Below are 20,652 nucleotides of genomic sequence, written 5' to 3' on the forward strand. Positions count from 1 at the left end.
CAGTCAGTGGAATTCATTGTCATGGATGGCTGTAAAAGCCATGTCACTGTGTATGTTTAAAACAGAGGTTGTAGGATCTTGATTAGTAGGGGTGTCAAAGAATGGGATCGAGGGGGATAATATATAAGCCACAATGGAATGGCAGAGAAAACCTGATCGGCCAAATGGCCAAATTCTGCTCCTATGTCTTGTGGCCTTTCCTCTGACTTCCCTATTATCTTTGACCCTCCTTTAGCTCAAAGGTCTGTCTTACTAGGCCTTGAATGTCAAGGATTGCACCTCCACACTCATGGATGGATAATTCCAAAATTGCAGAACTGTTTGATAGAATAAACTCCTTCTCATCTCTGTTATATAGGGATAAGTCCTTAGTCTGAGATTATACACCATAGTTCAGCACTTCACGTACAAGAGGAAACATCCAAGACACAGTAATCTGCTTCCTAGCCCAGAATTACTAAGATCTCAGCAAATGTTGATGTCATACCTTTCTTGGTCATTCTCCACATGCAGAAACCCTTTCTGTTCCATCCAGCCATCACTAAGAAATTTGGACCTATATGACAGTAGATTAAACATGAAGCAAAAGCAAACATAAAATTCGATATCTTAGAAGTATTCAGTCCTGGATGTTCATATTGGTTCACACAACAAACTGTTACTGAAAATCTTCCTGAAACTTCAATTAGTCTAAATTTTAATGGTAATATTTTAGTCAATCATTCGTTATAACTTTTCCATCTTTCAACACTTGCACCAGTGTTTGAGGCTGGTACGGAGGCATGACTGGATTGCCAACCCCTCGATCCACTAACCTGCAGCAAAGTATGAAGCAAGCACTGGTGGTTTCCAATGCTGACTTACTGGTAAGTATTGCTTTGCTCCAAAATGACGAGGCACTAGGTGCACAAGTAGTGTCAAGCAGCATGATGTCATCACATGAGAGAACTTGAATATAGTAAATGGATGGAAGGAAGAAGTTGGCTAAGGTCTGTCCCAAGGCTCTGCTGACTGTCAAACTTGAGTACATTGGATGTTTCTGAATGTTCATGACATTGAGTGGATTCAATACTGTCAAAATTTGATTAAAATGCTGATCTCCCAACATTTTTCAGAGGTCAGATGAAAGTGACAACATTTGACATCAAGGCACCATTTGGTATGTGACATCAGGGTAGTTGTTGAAACATCAAAAGGAAAATACTCCAATGGTGACAATGGTCTCTTGCACAAAGGAAAGTGGTTGTAGTTATTGGAGATTGAACATCACAGGTTCATGACCTCACTGCAGAAGTATCTCAGTAACATCAACCAATGACATCGTAAGGTCAGAAGTGAGGGTATTTGCTTAAGTTTGAACAATTTCAGTTCCATTCTAAGCTCATCGGCAAGTGAGGCAGTCTATACTTGCAAGAAGCAAGACTAATCAATATTTGAAATACTCTGAAAAGTGGCAATAAGAACGTGACAGGCAATGAGCATCTTCAGCATGAGAGATGTTTAGGACCCAAGCTCAGGCAAAATCGGAACAGGGCATTAGCGAGCAAGTTATTGGTAGATGCTGTGTTAATGATACTTTCCATCACTTTACTGATGGTTGAAAGAAGACCAGGTGGTAATATCCAGCCAGAGTGGATTTGCTCTGCTTTTTATGAACAAGAAATACTTGGGCAATCCTCATTTTGTTTTAGTAGTTGCAGGTGTTTTAAATGCACTGGAATAGGTTGGCTAGGTGCAGGTATCGTTCTGGAGAACATGTCTTCAGTACCACAGCTGAGACATTATCCAGTCCCTTAGCCTTTGCTGTGTACAGTGTTCTCTGCCACTTATTGATATCATATGCAGTGAATTGAGTTGCCATTGGTTAATGGTAGGGGTCCATGGCATAAGGTGGTTGGGAACCCCTGCTCTCGAGGAACCTGCGTATTTGTCCACAAACATTCATGACTGAATGTGGTAGGATCTGTTGGTACAGACATTGTTTAGCTCTGTCTATTGTGCAGTATTGTTCTACCTGTGGAATTCTCTGCCACAGGAAACATTTGAGGCCGGTTCATTGGCTATATTTAAGAGGAAGTTAGATATGGCCCTTGTGGCTGAAGGGATCAGGGGGTATGGAGAGAAAACAGGTACAGGGTTCTGAGTTGGATGATCAGCCATGATCATACTGAATGGCGGTGCAGGCTTGAAGGGCCGAATGGCCTACCCCTGCACCTATTTTCTATGTTTCTATGCCATTGATTCCATCACAAATCAAATCTGGCAGCTATGTTTAACGTAGAACATAGAACACTACAGCACAATACAGGCCCTCCAGTTGACCTTTTAACCTACTCCAAGATCAATCTAACCTTTCCCTCCCACATACTCTAGCATTTTTCTTTCATCCATCCACCTATCTCAGAGTCTCTTAAATGTCCTTTATGTACAGTATTTGCCATTCTCATCACCCCTGGTATTGTGTTCCACACACTTTGTGCTCTGTGTAAAAAAAACTACCTCTGTCTTCCCCCCTATACTTTCCTCCAATCACCTTAAAATTTTGCCCTCTCATATTAGCCGTTGCTGCTCTGGGAAAATGGAGCTGGCTGTCCATTCTACTTATGTAAGAATTCAGCCAGCCTGGTCTGCATTAATGTTCCTAAGTCATGGTATGTGTTAAGCACTGATGCCTTCCAGCCAAGGGTTCATGCTGGTGTTGTTCAACGTGGACAAGCTTTGATCAATCAGCTGAGGGACAATGTCAGGTGATAATCAGAAGGTTTCCTTGCCCATATTTGACCTGATTCCATGAGATATCATGAGTTTTAAAGTCACTGTTGAGGATTCACAGAACTATACACCCTGCCTGCATAGCACTATGCTTTCAGTGGGTTAGCCCTTCTGCAGGGAGAAACAAAATATATCAGGGATTGTGATGGAGCAATGCAGCATATTTTATGCAATGAATGACATTGTAATAACACGGTCATGTCAGGCTGTTGCTTGGATAGCTGTGGGACGGCTCTGCAGAGTTAGACAGCAGATCCAGTATATTACTTAAATGTTAAGGATGGAAGCATTAGAGGGTCACTAGCTCTGCACTGGAGAGTTTGTTTCTGTAACCTCTGTCTGGAAGTCCCTTATATTCCAATGCCAGCCTCCTTTGCTCAGCTGAGAGATAAGATGGAGGATGCTAGACAACGAATACACGAATTGGGACCTGTGTAGGCCAGTCAGCCCTGTCAGCTTGAATAGCTTCACATTTCCCTACATTTCCCTAGCCCTCTCATTTCACCGAGCCATAGTCCTTTGCAGGTTCGTTGTGCTTTCCACACCATTTGCAAACAATCAGTTTAATTCTCATCAGCAAAGCTGGCTGCAGCGTACGTCCCTTCATCCAAATCATTAACACAGAGTATTAATAGCCCCACAACTAAGCACACCGCCAGTTACAGGTTGCCAGAGTTATCTCCCCAAGAGGGTCTCTCCTGCTGCTGCTCCTCCTCATGGCCCTCAGCTTCTGGGTGTCCTTGCCTATCTGCTGCTGACTTGGATTGGCTAGGTTGTGCAGCATGAAATCCTTGAGAGTGAAGTATTTATTTGTTCTGCAAGGCTGCCACTAATCAGGTGAGTTCAGCAAATGTTAAAGACGCCAGGGAGGCTTCGACTGTGCTAATGCGAACTGACCCCAGAATTACCTGGTACAATTTTGTGCGTAGGTGCAGTTCACCTTGAAATGAACTCTGCTGCGACTTACACCAAGTAAGATCAAAGATAATAACTCAAAAGAATTAGCGAAAGTTAACCATTTTCTTAACAGAAATGAAACCATTTGAAATCATCAAAGATAACTGTGACAAGTTAAGAAAAGTTATTTATAATTGTCTTTTTTCATAGAAACATAGAAAACCTACAGCACAATACAAGCCCTGCAGCCCACAAAGCTGTGCCGAACATGTTCCGACCTTAGAAATTACTAGGCTTACCCACAGCCCTCTATTTTACTAAGCTCTATGTACCTATCTAAAAGCCTCTTAAAAGACCCTATTGTATCTACCTCCACCACCGTTGCGGGCAGCCCATTCCACACACTCACCGCTCTCTGAGTAAAAAACTTACCCCTGACATCTCCTCTGTACCTACTCCCCAGCACCTTAAACCTGTGTCCTCTTGTGGCAACCATTTCAGCCCTGGGAAAAGCCTCTGACTATCCACATGATCAATGCCTCTCATCATCTTGTACACCTCTGTCAGGTCACCTCTCATCCTCCGTCACTCCAAGGAGAAAAGGCCGAGTTCACTCAGCCTGTTTTCATAAGGCTGATGTACCATCAATAACTCTCGGAGATGTGAGGCAGCAAGTGACCACCACACAACATCCTGGAGACTGAGGAAGGGGCTGTGCCTCCAATCGCCTTTATACCGGGGTCTGTGGGAGGAGCCACAGGAGCAGTCAGCAGGGGGGTTGTCCAGACAGGTATATGTAGTTCACCACATTCACCCCCCCCCCCTTTGTTTTAAAAGAGAGTCCCCAGGTGGCGAAGTTTCTTACAAGTATATTTACAGGTTAAGTCTATCAGGTGGTCGAATCTGTCGCTGCGATCTACGCAGCACCGGCTGTGATTGCACAGGAGCCGGTGGTGCTTGCACCGGAGACGGTGGTTGTGCTGGTTCCGGCCTGACTGGAGGTGTCATCGCACTAGGCGTCAGTGATCCCTCATGCGTGGTATATGCGTGTGCGAGGCGCCCGGTATGGGAGTGTCGTGAGGAGTCTGTGTAGGTCGGCAGGTCCCTGATAAGGGAGAATACTTGCGGGCTGACCCTGGAAAGGAGGATTTTGTGCATTGTGACAGGGTCAGTCACAGGGATCACTTCTAAGTATGATTGGAAGCATGCACGCCAGAGTTCAAAGGCCAGAGCTGCTTCTGGAGCTTGAGGGTCCAAGTCTAATTTTTCCGGATGTAAAATACTCTCCATGTTTTAGAACTTCCAGCCAATAAAATTGATGCACCATCAATAACTCTCGGAGACATGAGGCGAGGCATGCTCCCCAATCCAGGCAACATCCTTGTAAATCTCCTCTGCAACCTTTCTATGGCTTCCACATCCTTCCTGTAGTGAGGCAACCAGAACTGAGCACAGTACTCCGAGTGGTGTCTGACCAGGGTCCTATATAGCTGCAACATTACCTCTCGGCTCCTAAATTCAATTTCCTTCAAAGAATTTCCTCTCCATTCAAATGAAGGGGCTTGCAGTCTTGTGCCAGGTTCAGCAGACAGACCCCTGACCTAATTGGCTGAGGGATCAAGCACATATGTTCTCCACCATTAGAATCCATATTACAGACAAAGAATAGCCAATATGGTTAACTGATTTCCCCATGTAAATGCAAGTTCAGAATGCAGAAAGCCTCTTCATTCTGAACTTCTTAGCATTTCAAATGCAATGCCTTGGAACCACTGGCATTTTCCAGAAAGGCTTAGCCCATTAAATACTTCCAAAATCCCACAGCAAGGCTGAAATTAGTGGCACTTTATGGTGCATCCTTAAACACCCAGGGCCTTCAAAGGGTACTTGCATTACAATTGTCATACAACTTATTTTGGGCAGTAAATAATTTGAATGACTTACATGTAATTCCGGACAGTGTCTGGGAGTATCACAACACAGCGCTGCCCTTCATTCAGTTCTTTTGCCACTGCAACAGCAGCACACATCGCACTGCCGGAACTCCCACCTACACAGCAAGAAAGATGAAGCTTAAAGTTACACATGGTCTTATGTTAATCATACATGGACTCCAATTATCACCAATGCAAAATACTGACATGCAATTCAATTTCAGCACAGTGCTGTGCTGTATCATGGCTTTTATTGCATTTACGTGATTCTCGTTTCATTTATTCAAGGAAAAGTTGGAGTGCAGAGTCCATAGTCTAACAGTGGACTGGGGATGGGCTCAGGAGGTTGTCCAACACTTGAGGCAATTGCTGGGCACAACAAGGAATCAAGAAAATGCTACTGTTCTTTATTTGTGTAGCCATACGTAGAAATCCTGCATTACAACGATTGGTGCCACATGCAGTGCTGTGCAAAAGACTTAGGCACAGACGTATGGCGAGGTACCTAAGACTTTTGCAAGGTACTGCATTTATCAACGTGGAGCAGAGAGCAAGTTTGTAAATCAGGTGGGAGCAAAGGATGTTGGAAGTGGTGAGGTGTGGGACAGTTGGCAGAGAAGGAGTGCCGGGGAGGGTGGTGGCGTGGGTGCCAACACACCCAGCCATGAGACACCAGGCAAGGTCTTTTGTTTCCAAACAATTGGTTTATTGACCATTACAGAATGTCTCTCCAGTGCTTCCCACTCCGTTCCCCTTTTCCTAACCATGATTCCCCTCTCCCTGCCCCCTTCCCACTCTCAGTCTACAATAGGGACCCGTATCAAAAACAGGTTTATCATCACTCACATATATCAAGAAATTAGCTTTTTTTGTGGCAGCTGTACAGTGCAATACATAAAATTACTATATTACTGAGCAAAGGTATTAGGCACCCTAACTATACTGTATATATGTGCCTAAGACTTTTGCTCAATCCTATATCTCAATAGAATCCTGATCCCATTAGCCTCAAATGTACATGCAAAGCAGTGGCTTATTTGCAAGACAGCACATTAATCACTTTCATATGGATTCTCAAAGATATCGTTGTAAATTAAGTGTCAGTGAACCATTAAGTAACAGGTAAGCCACATGACTCTGACATTTGATAGGATCATAATATAAACACACAAATATGTTTGAAGAAATCGGCATGATCTTCACTTACAGATGTATAACAAGACAACTGGAGTACTGAAGTCAGTCGTGGTAACCAAACTTCGGGAAAGGCCCACCTAGTGTCTCAAGCCAGCTCCACCATTCATCAGGATTCTGTGACTTCACCACATTCCCAATTAATCCCCAACCCTCATGTCCCCGTAATCCAAAACTCTCGAGTTTAGACTTGGATATACTCAAGACTGAGCATTCACAGCACTCTGAGGTAGAGAATTCTTAAGATTTATAACTATATACAAAGAAATTTCTCCTCATCTCAGACCAAAATCCTGAAAGCTCCTGGTTCTAAACAGCCCAAATGGATGAGTGATGATAAACCCGATTCTGATATGGGTTCTCTGTTGTGGACTGAGAGAGGGAAGGGGTTAGGAAGAGGGGTTCATGATTGGGAAAAGGGGAAGGAGAGGAGAGGAAGCAGGAACCACCAGAGAGACATTCTGTCTAAACCAATAAACCAATTGTTTGGGATCAAATGACTCTCCTTGGTGTCTCACTCACACCAACCCCATCCCTCACTCCTGGCATTCCTTCTCTGCCACCTGTCCCACACCCTTCCTGTGACAATCCATCCTCATTATTCCCAACTCCCTTTGTTCCTGCCGAAAGTCTCAGGCACTCTGCCTATATTTACGTACCTAAGAATTTTGTGCAGTGCTGTATGTGTAGCCTTTGAAGCCTTCTCTTTTAGAATACTGAGAAACAATCCATCAGCAATAGCCCATAAATTTGTCCAATTTTAATCTATTAATTTCTTCAACATGTCAAGTTTTTAAAAATCTTCTCTCAGTCTCTGAATCCTTCTTTTCTCCCCCTTATCCACATCTATTGTGTCTTTTGCATTTGTTTAATGCTTCAGCTACTTTTCTTATTTCCCACTATTAGTTCTCCTATTATTATTTTCAATGGCACCTGTTTTTACAATTAATAATATTGATATCACCACTAACTGTCAAAGAACAACGTAGGGGTCTAAAATGCTATGTGTGAGAGATTGCTCATCCACCCCTCCGGTTTTCCTTATAACTGGCAAAAGAACATTCTTATTCAGAATGATACAGCCATTGTTCAGGCCAAGGAGTAGGAAGTCTCACCATTTTATATTTTTAGCATTATTAGTCTGGAGAGGAACTTAATGGAAAGTATTATAGAGGAAAAAAAATACAAGAAAAGACTTTAAATGGTATTTCAAACATCATTTACCACAAAGTAATCCTTCCATTCTGATTAACTTCCGTGCCATTGCAAAAGACTCCTTATCATTAGTCTTAATCCATTTGTCAATTACCTGATTGAGAAAGAATAATGTTGATACAATTGTGTTGTGTAGTTATGATTTGAACATTTAAGCTAGACATCAAATGAAAAATTTCTTAAAATTTTCAGTCTACACAGAGAAGTGATTATTTAATTAAAAACAAATATAAGCTATAATTGGTTGTATCTTTAAAGTCTATGATCTGCTTGGGCTGCTAATTGCTACAAATAGTGTCCATGCCTACTTTCCCCAAATCCTCATGTTCCAATAAAACCCAGTTATTTTCTGAAAGTATGAATGCACTTCAGAGTGAGTATCACAGCCATATTCTGAATCTGTTATAAAGCAGAAGATACTTTGTAGCAAGTTCGAGATTACTGCTAACTTTTTCCGAGCCTGATTGTTTGTTGGAAGAAGCAGATTCACTGTACTGACAGTCTTTGTTAACTGTATTAACTGTTTGAGGCTTGAATCAGCAGTGCTACGTCAAAGTGAAAGAATTCAAGCCATGTAGAACACTGCGTCCCCAACTTATTGCATCCCCAACTTGTATTAAACAGAAACAACTTTAAATTTACTTTCAAATCAATTCATCCTAATATATTGTTTAAATTAAACCACAGTTCAGATTGACCCAACCAAACATCACATTGCCCATTCATGAGAAAATCAGTGCTGGGACCATTAAAAGAAAATTGAAATAATCACAGTTCTGAAATGTAAATTCATACTTTTCTGTCCAGTACTGCAGGTATAAATTGATGGCCAATCCCTTCCACTTCATACGAAGTCACACTTGTTCTGTTTAGTTCTTTTGGTTCAGCCATAGTCGAACCTTCAGGGTCAACAGCAATAATCTAATAATGACAAACAAAAATTATGACATTTTTCAAATGTAACTTTCATATCTCTGAATCTGTGAGTAAAACTTAAATAAGATAAAGCAGGTTGCTGGAAAGGTAAATGACAATTTTTTTCCCCATTCTCACCATACAATTGGATTTGTGAACTCCTAGATAAGCTTGGGGACATATTGTGCTTTATCTTTTAACTTTTAACTCCTTATTTCAAATCAAAGTTCTGCTCAGAGTGTTTTGAAGTGCTTTATTTAAGTTTTCCATAGTGCAGGATAACACAGCTCTGATAGTGAATGTGAAATACAGAAACATTCTTTCTTCACTGACCCATTAGCAAAGCAAAAGGACAACCAAGTCAAAAATCAAGGGCATCAAACATGAACTTCTTCCCTTCTTACTCCATTTAGCTCAGTCAGTACATCCTTCTTCACACTAGCTTCTTCTTAACAGCATCAAGCCTCCTCAATCGTTCCTTGGATACTGAGACCCACTTTGTCCCTATTTTGCAGAAATGAATGGTCTCCTGATTCCCAGCTGTGACAATCTTACATCTATAAATTTTGTTTTGGTGCCTCTACAAATAGAAACATTATTTCTACTTTTACACAAACCCTTCTTCATTTCCATGATCATTATTAGGTCATCTTCAATGTTCTCATCTCAAGAGAAAATGGCACTAACTTGCCCAGCCTTTGCTAGTGATGAAAAACAGGTAATGTAAACCCTTCTGGCTCCTTCAATAAAACCTTTCCTCTCTGTCTATAACATGGACATTTCTCAATCCGCGTTATATTTTTTTCATCGATCATTATATATAAGTGAACCTCTATAGACATATTGGGTTATATAGACAGCAGCTCTGAAGCTCTCTAATTGCAGTTTCATTTTGTATTTCACCATTCCCGGTCTGATATTACTTGAGGTTAAATGAAGTAATTAAGATAATTTTATTGTTTTAACCAAATGGATTTTTTTTTGTTGAGCTGTCGGGGGAGGTTGATGAAGAAAGTATGGTTGATATTTTCTCTATAACTTTTCAGAAAATGTAGACTTGAGGAATAAAGGGGTTGGGGAAACATGGTAGAACAAAAAGCAGAGTGGAAGGTTAATGGCAGGATTGAGTTCAAGAACTGCTCAGTAATGATGCAGATCTATATGACTGTTCAGACTGCATTTGGAGTACTGTGTTCAGTTCTGGTCACCTCACCACAGGAAGGATGCAGAAGCTTCAAAGAGGATGCAGAGATTTACCAAGATGCTGCCAGAATTGGAGAACGCATGAGGAAAGGTTGAGTGAGATCGGGCTTTTTTCTTAGGAGTTAAGGAGGATGAGAGGTGACTTGGTAAAGTTGTATAAGATTATGAGAGGTACAGATAGAGTGGACAGACAGCACCTTTTCCCCGGGGTGGCAGTGGCCAAAACCAGAGGACATCCTTTTAAGGTAAGTGGAGTAAAGTTTAGGGGAAATGTCAGAGATAGTTTATTTCTGCACAGAGAGTGGTAGGTGCCTGATAGGCACTGCTGAGAATGGTGGTAGAGGCTGATGCAACAGGGACATTTAAGAGATTCTTAGATAGGTACATCAGGCACCTACCACACTCCAACAAAAATGGAGGGTTATGGGCTATGTAGAAGGCTAGGGTTAGATTGATTGTGGAGTAAGTTTATATAGGTCGACACAATGGGCAGAAGGACTTGTGCTGTGCTGTACTATTCTATGAAGACAGAAAACAGAATCTTGTGTCTCCATAAAATTGGGAGCCTTCCTTTGGAGAGTCATGGAATCGCCAGTGTGGAGAAAGCAAGATGATAGAGGGGTCAGTGTTGCAATATTAGGGCTGAGTAGTTTCTACCTTTGCTGTCATAGTCTGAGATGATATAAAAGTGATATTAAATGTGTGTATTCCTTTTTTCCTCGGGCAATATTTGCTTGTTATGATAGAAAAAAGGGGAAACCCTACCAGAGAATGTAATAGAACATAACTTAGATTTGGGAATGTTGACCAGATAGAAAACTTAATTTTCTCTATAATTCCTATTGAATTAATTAAAGTTGTTAGCAGGCAGGCCAGACTACATTTTAATTTAGCGCTCTCACTTTCTAAGTACTAAAAAAAAGTCAATAGGCATCATGTTTATTTTTCATGCATTTCTTTCATCTTGAAAGATGATGGTCTATAATGAGAAAACGTTACTCAATCAGCAGCTCCTTGTTCTCCACTACATGACAAACCTGGCAGGTGGGACATTTCTCCTTGAACTTCCATGCAATGCCAGTGATGGTACCGCCAGTTCCACAACCTGCCACCAAAGCATCAACTTGCCCTAAGGAAATAGAATTAAGTCTCTTAGTGCTGCAGTATCTCAGATGATGGAATTAGAAATTATTCAGCAATATTTTTGGAACTGCTCTGAAAATGATTATTTCTTGGAATAAAAGACAGGCTTAAATAATTTATTATTCACAAGATTTCATAGCAAAATTATATCTCTAGATATTTTCAGAGCTGATTGATTTATGTTCACAATTATGGTAAATTGGGACTCTAAACTGATTAATTTAGTCCATAAAATCTACCTGTGCCTCAATGATTGAATTAATTATGTGAAACATCTCATGGGAAATAAAGTAATGAGAAACAAAGGGTAAAATTGGATTAAGGTCATGGCTTCTGTAAGTTGTTCTCTGAGACTAAAGAGAAAAAAAGTAATTTTTTTCCCCCGAAGTTCCAGAGGCAGGAGTGTAGGGAAAGAAAAGTTACCATTGATGAATTGGGGAACACTATTCAGAACCACAGGGGGAAAACAAACATTGAAATATTGGTCACATGGCCAGGTAATGTAGCAATGTTTCAAAACTGTAGAGATATATTAGGTGAGGATCTGAGTCCAAGAACAAAGGTCTGGGCCAAGACCAGATAAGGACTAAAATCAGCCCGTAGACTAGCAGAAATATGTGAAGGGTGACCCGTTCTGTTAACTGCAAAGTTAAGCTTCATTCAGCATAATATAAGGCAGGCTGGCAAATGGTGCAACACCTTGAGGGTGGCCTCACTGTGGCTCAAGTGGAGGCCACGGACGGACATGTTGGAATAGGAGTGGAAATCAGAATTCAAATGTTGGGCCAGTGGGAAGTTCCGCTTTTGGTGAATGGAGCAGAGGTGCTCGACGATGCGGTCCCATAACTAAAAGGACAAAATGACGCAACACCCCATTGCAATGGTGGAGAGATAGAGCTGTATGGATTATCAATTTTCCGTGGAAGCAGATATCAGTGTTTGCAGATACTTTGTTAGAGCCGTGGGTGTGTGAAGAGTTAGGAATGTTGAAATGACATTGGTACCATCTGTGGTGAGTGACTGAACAAGGAGGAAGAAACTAATTAAAGATTCTTGAATTCAATTCATATCATGGTGTCAACGCGCAAATTCTGGTGTTAGCAGATTGAAATATAGCATACATTTAGTTAATTATGAAGACAACTTTCAAAAATGTTTTCAGACACATTGGTTACTGGGGTCATGATCATATTCAGGGTTGGTCACTGAATATGAGCATGAAATCACTGTTGGACTAGATGCTACAGCATTTCCAGATAATATATACACATCTTTCTTCTTACTGGGGTAGTGGGATGGGTTCTTCTATTAGCTCTGATACTTTCCATAGGTTATCTCTAACATTACAATATCCAGTCATCCATTTGAGAAGTAAGGTGTCTGCTCCATGTTCTTCCTGCCACTCTTGTCAGGTCACTGAAATCAGCCCGACTACTTGAATTAATGGTTCCAGTTGAAGTTGGTTGGTATTTTTCTATTCAACTCTGGAAATTACGTACGTATCTATGTGAACCATGCTTGCATGAAAACCTCTCCCCTCCAACTCCTAATGTATCTAATGAGGATTAGATACGTTTTCATTATTCGCTTTCAAATTTCTCACACCGTATGCAGCCTTAGCTCGGTTAAGGATATTTTCCGCAAATAAAAATTTTATCGATCACACTTACCACCACATTGTTCCAGAATTTCCTCTGCCGTTGTGTCATAATGTGCTAATGGGTTGCCTGGATTTTGATACTAAAGACAAAACAAATGTTGACATTAACTTTTCTGTTTATTTGAAAGCAACGTATTTATTGCTAAGACTTAAAATTTAACTGGGAAATATTGGGGCATGTTTATAAAAGAAGAAACTGAAGCTCTCTGAAAATGCCACCGTATATCAATCAAAATAAAGTAGCTTAGCTCCTGCTGAGGAATTTAAGTTTCCATTTAAAATAGATATTCTACAAGGTGTTGGTGTAATGTGTAGGATGCCATTAGTTATACTGAAAGATGAGTTTTCACCTGATCAAACACATATGAGTTTGGAATTTCTTTCTTCAGTCTCCAGGCCACTTGAATATGTGAGTCAGGGCCATTGTAGTTTGCAGCATCTGGTGTTCTCACTATTTCAACTCCCAAGGATTTTAACACATCGGCCTACATAAAATTAAGACATTTGAGAAAATGTAGCCAAAATAATGAACCTTCAAGGAAAGATCAGAAGTTAAAAAGATGCAGCTTTTACCATAAAAACTTACAGCTGTAACAAGACACACAAATGAACAAGAACTTCCACAGTTTTGACTTTAATGTCAATGGATAATCATTACATGTCTTTTCTTGGATGTCAATGGAGCAGAAGAAGTTAATGATGATCTAGAGCAGGAGTTCCCCACCCCTCGGTTAATGGTAGGGATCCATTGCATAAAAAAGGTTGGGAACCCCTAATCCAGAGCAATAAATCAACTCCTCCCAAATTCCCAAACTTGCTTTTGGAGTGGTGTGTCCTCAAGCAGTTCACCTAAATGTATATCATGACAATCACTGAAAGATAGAAAAAAAAGGCAAAAAAAAATTGCTGTTATAGACAACCTTTGCCTGAGGACAAACCTATTCTGCCAAAGAAGTTTTGAACTATGGTTGCAGTTAGTATACACATGAACATAAACATTCAAATCTCCTTAATTTTTCTATGTCAGTACCATTCTGTTAGCCTTATTAATGACTAGATCTACCTGTGTACTAACCATCTGTGAGCTACACACCCAGACCTCAGATACCTCTGCATTGCAGAGTTCTGTTGTCTCCCATTATCTAGATAACAATATTTCTTCTTTTTATACTTTCCTGTCAAAATGGACAATTTCACATTTGCAACCTGTAAGGTAATAATTAAGAGAGCAGGAAAAGATCAAATGGGCCCTCAAGCCTGGCCCATGTTCAATGACAGCCTCTTTAACTCTCCAGTGTAATGAGCTCTTCGGGTCTGCGTGAGGAACTGGAGAATATTGAGCTCTGAGGTTTCAAGAGCACCTGAATTGGTTAATTGGGGGTTAATGCGAGTCATTGATCATTTAGAGTTCCTTGTGTTTTTCTCAAGCTACTTGCTCTTCATAATACAGTCTCCTAGTACTTTCTGTTTAAACTTAAGTTTATTTTGATAGGCTCAGGAATTCCTTGTTACATGTATTGCTTAAGCAGATTGAATTTCCAATGATCCTTCGGGCCTGTTTTACACATCTGTCTTTGTAAACGTCCTAAATAGTGGGAAGTTCACATCTACAGATGCACTGGGCTGTCCTGCAATTGAGGGAGGTACAATTACCATACCAGGCAGTGATACAGCTAGTCAAAATGGTCTCAATCATGCCCCTATAGAAAGTTCATAGAATTTGGGGGCCCATACCAAATTTCTTTGATCCTCTGAGGTGAAAGAAGCGCTATTGTGCCTTTTTCACCACACAGCCGGTATGTACAGACCACGTGAGGTCCTCGGTGATGTTTATGCCAAGGAACTTAAAGTTGTTCACCCTCTCAACCCCAGATCCATTGATGTCAATAGGGGTTAGCCTGTCTCCATTCCTCCTGTAATCCACAAACAGCTCCTTTGTTTTTGCGACATTGAGGGAGAGGCTGTTTTTTTGACACCACTGTGTCAGGGTGATGACTTTTTCTCTGTAGGCTGCCTCATTATTATTTGAGATTAGGCCAATCAATGTAGTGTTGTCAGCAAATTTAATTAGCAGATTGAAGCTGTGGGTAGTGACACAGTCATGGGTATACAGAGAGTAAAGGAGGGAGCTTAGGACACAGCCCTGAGGGGTACCTTGTGTTGATGGTCAGAGGGGCAGAGATGAGGGAGCCCACTCTTACCACCTGCCGGTGATCTAATAAGAAGTCCAGGATCCAGCTATACACGAGGTAGGGTGAAGGCCAAGGTCTCTGAGCTTCTTGGCGGGCCTGGAGGGAATTATGGTGTTGAATGTTGAACTGTAGTCTAAGAACAGCATTCTCACATAAGCATCCCTCCTCTCCAGGTGTGTAAGCAGATGCCCAATTAGTACTAATCACAGGGTCCTTGTTTTGAGAATGTTATGTCTTGCGGTGTCACTTGGCCGAGCCACCTAAGTTCTGTTGCAATTCTTATGAATAAACTCTGGCTGCTGTCATGGGAGTCTGTCTTTCCTTCACACTCAGGTTCCAATATTGCCAGTGCACATCATGGAACTCTAGGGCTGAGAATTCCAAAGATCTATAGCACTCTGAAAAAGCACTTCTTGCCATCTCCATTTTAAATGGGCAATCTCTTACTCTGAAACCGTGTCCCAAAACTTTTTCTAATCCCCCTTGGAATGTTATAATTCAATAGCATCGCATCTCATTCTTCTGAACCAGAAGGAATAGAGGTCCAAACTGCTCAATTGTTCTTCTTAGGACAAATCATTCATCCCAGAGAAGAAATTAGTTCATCTACTCTGAACTATTTCTGATGCTGATGTATTTCTCTCCTTAAATATGTATGGCAAAATAACATTTGTCCAGTTATAGTCTCACCAATGTTCATATAAAATTTCTTCCAGCTAGTCTGTGTGAGCCAGCTGGCTCATAATTCGACCCATATTTTCTCTTTGACTATAAGTTGATGACCATACAAGTTGATGTTAGATGGTAGATTCAGTTTGCCATCAGGATAGGTGCTATACCCCTGGTCCTATATTCCTCTTAAAGATGTCAGAGAAAAACTTGAACCTCCAGTCAAATAACGGAGCCATGACTTGTCATTTACTGAACCACTGGTGCTACAAATTTCTGACAATATTGGCTTTTCAAAGGCTACCCAAACCCAAAGTCTTCCTGTCTCCAGGATATGACCCCTATTTATAAGACCATAAGTATAGATTGCAGAATTAGGCCATTTAGCCCATCGCGTCAACTCTGCCATTTCTTCATAGCTGATCCATTTTCCCTCTCAGCCCTAATCTCCTGCCGTCTCCTCGTATCCCTTCATGCCCAGACCAACCAAGAACCTATCAACCTGCCTTAAATATACATAAAGACTTGCCCTCCATAGCCAGCTGTGGCAAAGAATTCCACAAATTCTCCACTCTCTGGTTAAAGAAATTCCTCCCCATCTCCTTTCTGTGGCTATGTCCTCTGGTCTCACACTCTCCACCACAGGAAACATCCTCTCCACATCCACTCTGTCACCATTCAACAGGTTTCACCATTTCACCATTCAATAGGTTTCAATGAGGTCACTCATTCTTCTGAATTCTAGTGAATACAGGCCCAGAGCAATCAAACACTCTTCATATGTCAAGTCATTCAATCCTAGAATCATTTTCATGGACCTCCTTTGAACCCTCACCATTTCAGCACATCCTTTCTAAGATGAAGGGCCCAAATTTGCTCACAATACTCCAAGTAAGGTCTCACCAGTGCTTTATAATGTTTCAGCATTACATCCTTACTTTTATATTCTAGTCCTCTTGAAATGAATATTAACATTGTACTCACCTTCCTCACCACAGACTCAACCTGCAAACTAACCTTTAGGGAATCCTACACAAGCACTCCAAGTCTCTTTGCACCTCAGCTTTTTGTATTCTCTCTCCATTTAAAAATGTCAACCCTTTCATTTCTTCTACCAAAGTGCACGCCGTGACCATACACTTCCCAACAATGTATTCCATCCAACATTTCTTTGCCCATTCTCCTAATCTGTCTAAATCCTTCTGTAGCCTCTCTACATCCTCAAAACTACCTGCCCCTATACCTATCTTCACATCGCCTGCAAAATTTGCAACAAAGCCATCGATTCCATCATCCAAATCATTGACATATGATGTAAAAAGAATCGGTCCGAACACAGATCCCTGTGGAACAGCACTAGTCACTGGCAGCCAACCAGAAAAGGCTCCTTTTATTCCCACTCTTTGCCTCCTGCCAATCTGCCACTGCTTTATCAATGCTAGTATCTATCCTGTAATACCATGGCTTGTAGCTTGTTAAGCAGCCTCATGCATGGCACCTTGTCAAAGGCCTTCTGAAAATCTAAGTACACAACATCAACCGATTCTCCTTTGTCTGTCCTGCTTGTTACTTCTTCAAAGAATTCCAACAGATTTGTCAGGCAAGATGTGAGGAAACCATGCTGACTATGACCTGTTTTATCATGTGCCTCCAAATACCCTGAAGCCTCATCCTTAATAATCGACTCCAACATCTTCCCAACCACTGAGGTCAGACTAGCTGGCCTATAGTTTCTCTTCTTCTGCCTCTCTCCCTTCTTGAAGAGTGGAGTGACATTTGCAATTTTCCAGCCTTCCAGAACCATTCCAGAATCTAAGTGATTCTTGAAAGATCATTACTAATCCCTCGATGATCTCTTCAGCAATCACTTTCAGAACTCTGGGTGTACACCATCTGGTCTAGGTGACTTATCTAACCTCAGACATTTCAGTTTCCCAAGAACCTTCTCTTTAGTTCTGGTAACTTCACCCACTTCATGCCTCCGAAACCTGGAACTTCCCCCGTACTGCTAGTGCACTCCACAGTGAAAACTGATGCAAAATACTTATTCAGTTCATCTGCCATTTTGTTGTCTCTCATTACTACCTCTACAGTATTATTTTCTGGCCACTCTTGCCTCTCTTTTACACTATGTATTTGGAGAATCTTTTGGTATCCTCTTCAATATTATTGGTGAGCTTACTTTCATATTCCATCTTTACCTTCTTAATTACATTGTGAGTTGCCTTCTTTTAGTATTTAAAAGCTATCCAATCCTATGTCCCACAAGTTTCACACATATTACTAGATAGGCAAAGCAATCATCTCATGGAAAATGTTAAAACACCATGCCCCAATTTAGCTGGGCACAGCTGTTTTTTTTTTGCTGTAAATAAAGTTACAGCTCATTTGTGTCATGTCTAGCCCATCATTTTGGAAAATTACAGACAGAGGGGGAAGTCATTAAGACCATAAGTAAAGATTACAATTTTCCATTATATTGTGATCATATTTTGCTATTTGCTTCAACATTGCAAGATTAATTAAAAACTGTAAGAATTGCTGCCTCAAATCAATTGATTGGCTGTTTTTTTTTGCCTTTTTTCTTACCTTTTCTGAGCTCATCTTTTCTGGCATGACAATAATGCAGCGATAGCCCTTCACTGCAGCCACTAACCCCAGACCAAGTCCTGTGAAAAAATAAAGATATATTTAAATCACCTTCTCTTGACAGAACCTTAAACCCTCCATCCAAAGCTATGATCCCTGTTAATCAAATTACCTTTTTTTTCTGAAAAAATGTTGAAAGATAATTCTACCTTTTGACTTCTCATCATATCATGGGTCACTGGAATGGGAGTATGAAAGTAAGTAGGTTATTTACCTAATGTAGATTCATTGAGGTCCAACATATTCCATGCAGACCAAAATGCCCAGCTGACATAGTCCTTTTTGCCTCTGTTTAACCCATATCCCTCTGAAGCATTTCTATCTATATCTTTTAAAGGCTATTACTGTAGCTGCCTCAAACATGTCTACTGGAAAGAATGTACTTAATTCCTAGTGAAGCAACATTGATCAAAAATTGAGCAAGACCTCCATCTGAGTTTCCGTCATGACTTTTTCTTATAAAGAAATTTATAAAACTGAAAAATCTCAAAAGGAGTCATTTGTAACCCAAATGCATATTTCAATTCAATGCTACATCGACGACTGCATATTTCAATTTCAATGCTACATCGACGACTGCATTGGCGCTGCCTCTTGCATGCGTGCTGAGCTCGTCGACTTCATTAACTTTGCCTCCAACTTTCACCCTGCCCTCAGATTTACCTGGTCCATTTCCGACACCTCCCTCCCCTTTCTTGATCTTTCTGTCTCCATCTCTGGAGACGGCCTATCTACTGATATCTAGTATAAGCCTACAGACTCTCACAGCTACCTGGACTATTCCTCTTCCCACCCTGTCTCTTGCAAAAAGGCTATCCCCTTCTCACAATTCCTCCACCTCTGCCGCATCTGCTCTCAGGATGAGGCTTTTCATTCTAGGACGAAGGAGATGTCTTCCTTTTTTAAACAAAGGGGCTTCACTTCGTCCACCATCAACTCTGCTCTCAAATGCATCTCTCCCATTTCCCGCACATCTGCCCTCACCCCATCCACCCGCCACCCCACTCGGGATAGGGTTCCCCGTGTCCTTACCTACCACCCCACCAGCCTCCAGGTCCAACATATAATTCTCCATAACTTCTGCCACCTCCAACGGGATCCCACTACCAAACACATTTTTCCCTCCCCCCGCCCCTTTCTGCTTTCCACAGGGATCACTCCCTACATGACTCCCTTGTCCATTCGTCCCCCCATTCCTTCCCACCGATCTCCCTCCTGGCACTTATCCTTGTAAACGGAACAAGTGCTACTCCTGCCCTTACCTCAGCACCATTCAGGGCCCCAGACAGTCCTTCCAGGTGAGGCGACACTTCACCTGTGAGTCGGCTGGTGTGGTATACTGTGTCCAGTGCTCCCAGTGTGGCCTTTTATATATTGGTGAGACCCGACGCAGACTGGGAGACCATTTCGCTGAACACCTACGCTCAGTCCACCAGAGAATGCAGGATCTCCCAGTGGCCAGACAGTTTAATTCCTCGTCCCATTCCCATTCTGATATGTCTGTCCATGGCCTCCTCTATTGTCAAAATGAATCCAAACTCAGGTTGGAGGAACAACACCTTATATACCGGCTGGGTAGCCTCCAACCTGATGGCATGAACATTGACTTCTCTAACTTCTGTTAATGCCTCTCCTCCACTTCTTACCCCATCCCTGACATATTTAGTTGTTTGCCTGTTCTCCATCTCCCTCTGGTGCTCCCCCCCTCTTTCTTTCTCCTGAGGCCTCCTGTCCCATGATCCTTTCCGTTCTCCAGCTCTGTATCACTTTCGCCAATCACCTTTCCAGCTCTTAGCTTCATCCCACCCCCTCCGGTCTTCTCCTATCATTTTGCATTTCCCCCTCCCCCCACTACTTTCAAACCTCTTACTATCTTCCCTTTCGGTTAGTCCTGACGAAGGGTCTCGGCCCGAAACGTCGACAGCGCTTCTCCCTATTGATGCTGCCTGGCCTGCTGTGTTCTACCAGCAGTTTGTGTGTTGTTGTTGTTTGAATTTGCAGCATCTGCAGATTTCCTCGTGTTTGCATATTTCAATTCTCTGTTTTCATTCCACAGCTTTAGGGACATGACTTTCTGCAGAATTTCTACATCACTCAATGTGTTGACCTGAGTAAGAGTTTTCAAGATGACGATAAACTCAATGTTCTCCTCAAAACAACTTTCCTGTAAAGATTGAAGACTGGGGGAAATTAAATCAAGTAATTGTTG

General features: G+C 41.6%; 1 protein-coding gene across 2 annotated transcripts in view; it reads right to left on the reverse strand.

The window, feature by feature from the left end:
• LOC140716683 (cystathionine beta-synthase-like) overlaps positions 1–20,652 on the reverse strand; it is a 49,493-nt gene that overhangs the window by 8,487 nt on the left and 20,354 nt on the right. Inside the window, exons 6-14 of one of the 2 annotated variants that reach the window (XM_073029503.1) lie at positions 18,556–18,621; positions 18,384–18,463; positions 13,284–13,418; positions 12,944–13,013; positions 11,168–11,259; positions 8,808–8,933; positions 8,022–8,106; positions 5,614–5,719; positions 488–556 (exon numbers count right to left, since the gene is read on the reverse strand). In XM_073029503.1, the coding sequence (XP_072885604.1) occupies positions 488–556; positions 5,614–5,719; positions 8,022–8,106; positions 8,808–8,933; positions 11,168–11,259; positions 12,944–13,013; positions 13,284–13,418; positions 18,384–18,463; positions 18,556–18,621 (829 nt within the window). The remainder of the gene's footprint in view (positions 1–487; positions 557–5,613; positions 5,720–8,021; positions 8,107–8,807; positions 8,934–11,167; positions 11,260–12,943; positions 13,014–13,283; positions 13,419–18,383; positions 18,464–18,555; positions 18,622–20,652) is intronic. The other variant, XM_073029506.1, reaches the window with a different exon arrangement.

The sequence above is a fragment of the Hemitrygon akajei genome, chromosome 26 (assembly GCF_048418815.1).
Source record: "Hemitrygon akajei chromosome 26, sHemAka1.3, whole genome shotgun sequence".
Taxonomy (NCBI): domain Eukaryota; kingdom Metazoa; phylum Chordata; class Chondrichthyes; order Myliobatiformes; family Dasyatidae; genus Hemitrygon; species Hemitrygon akajei.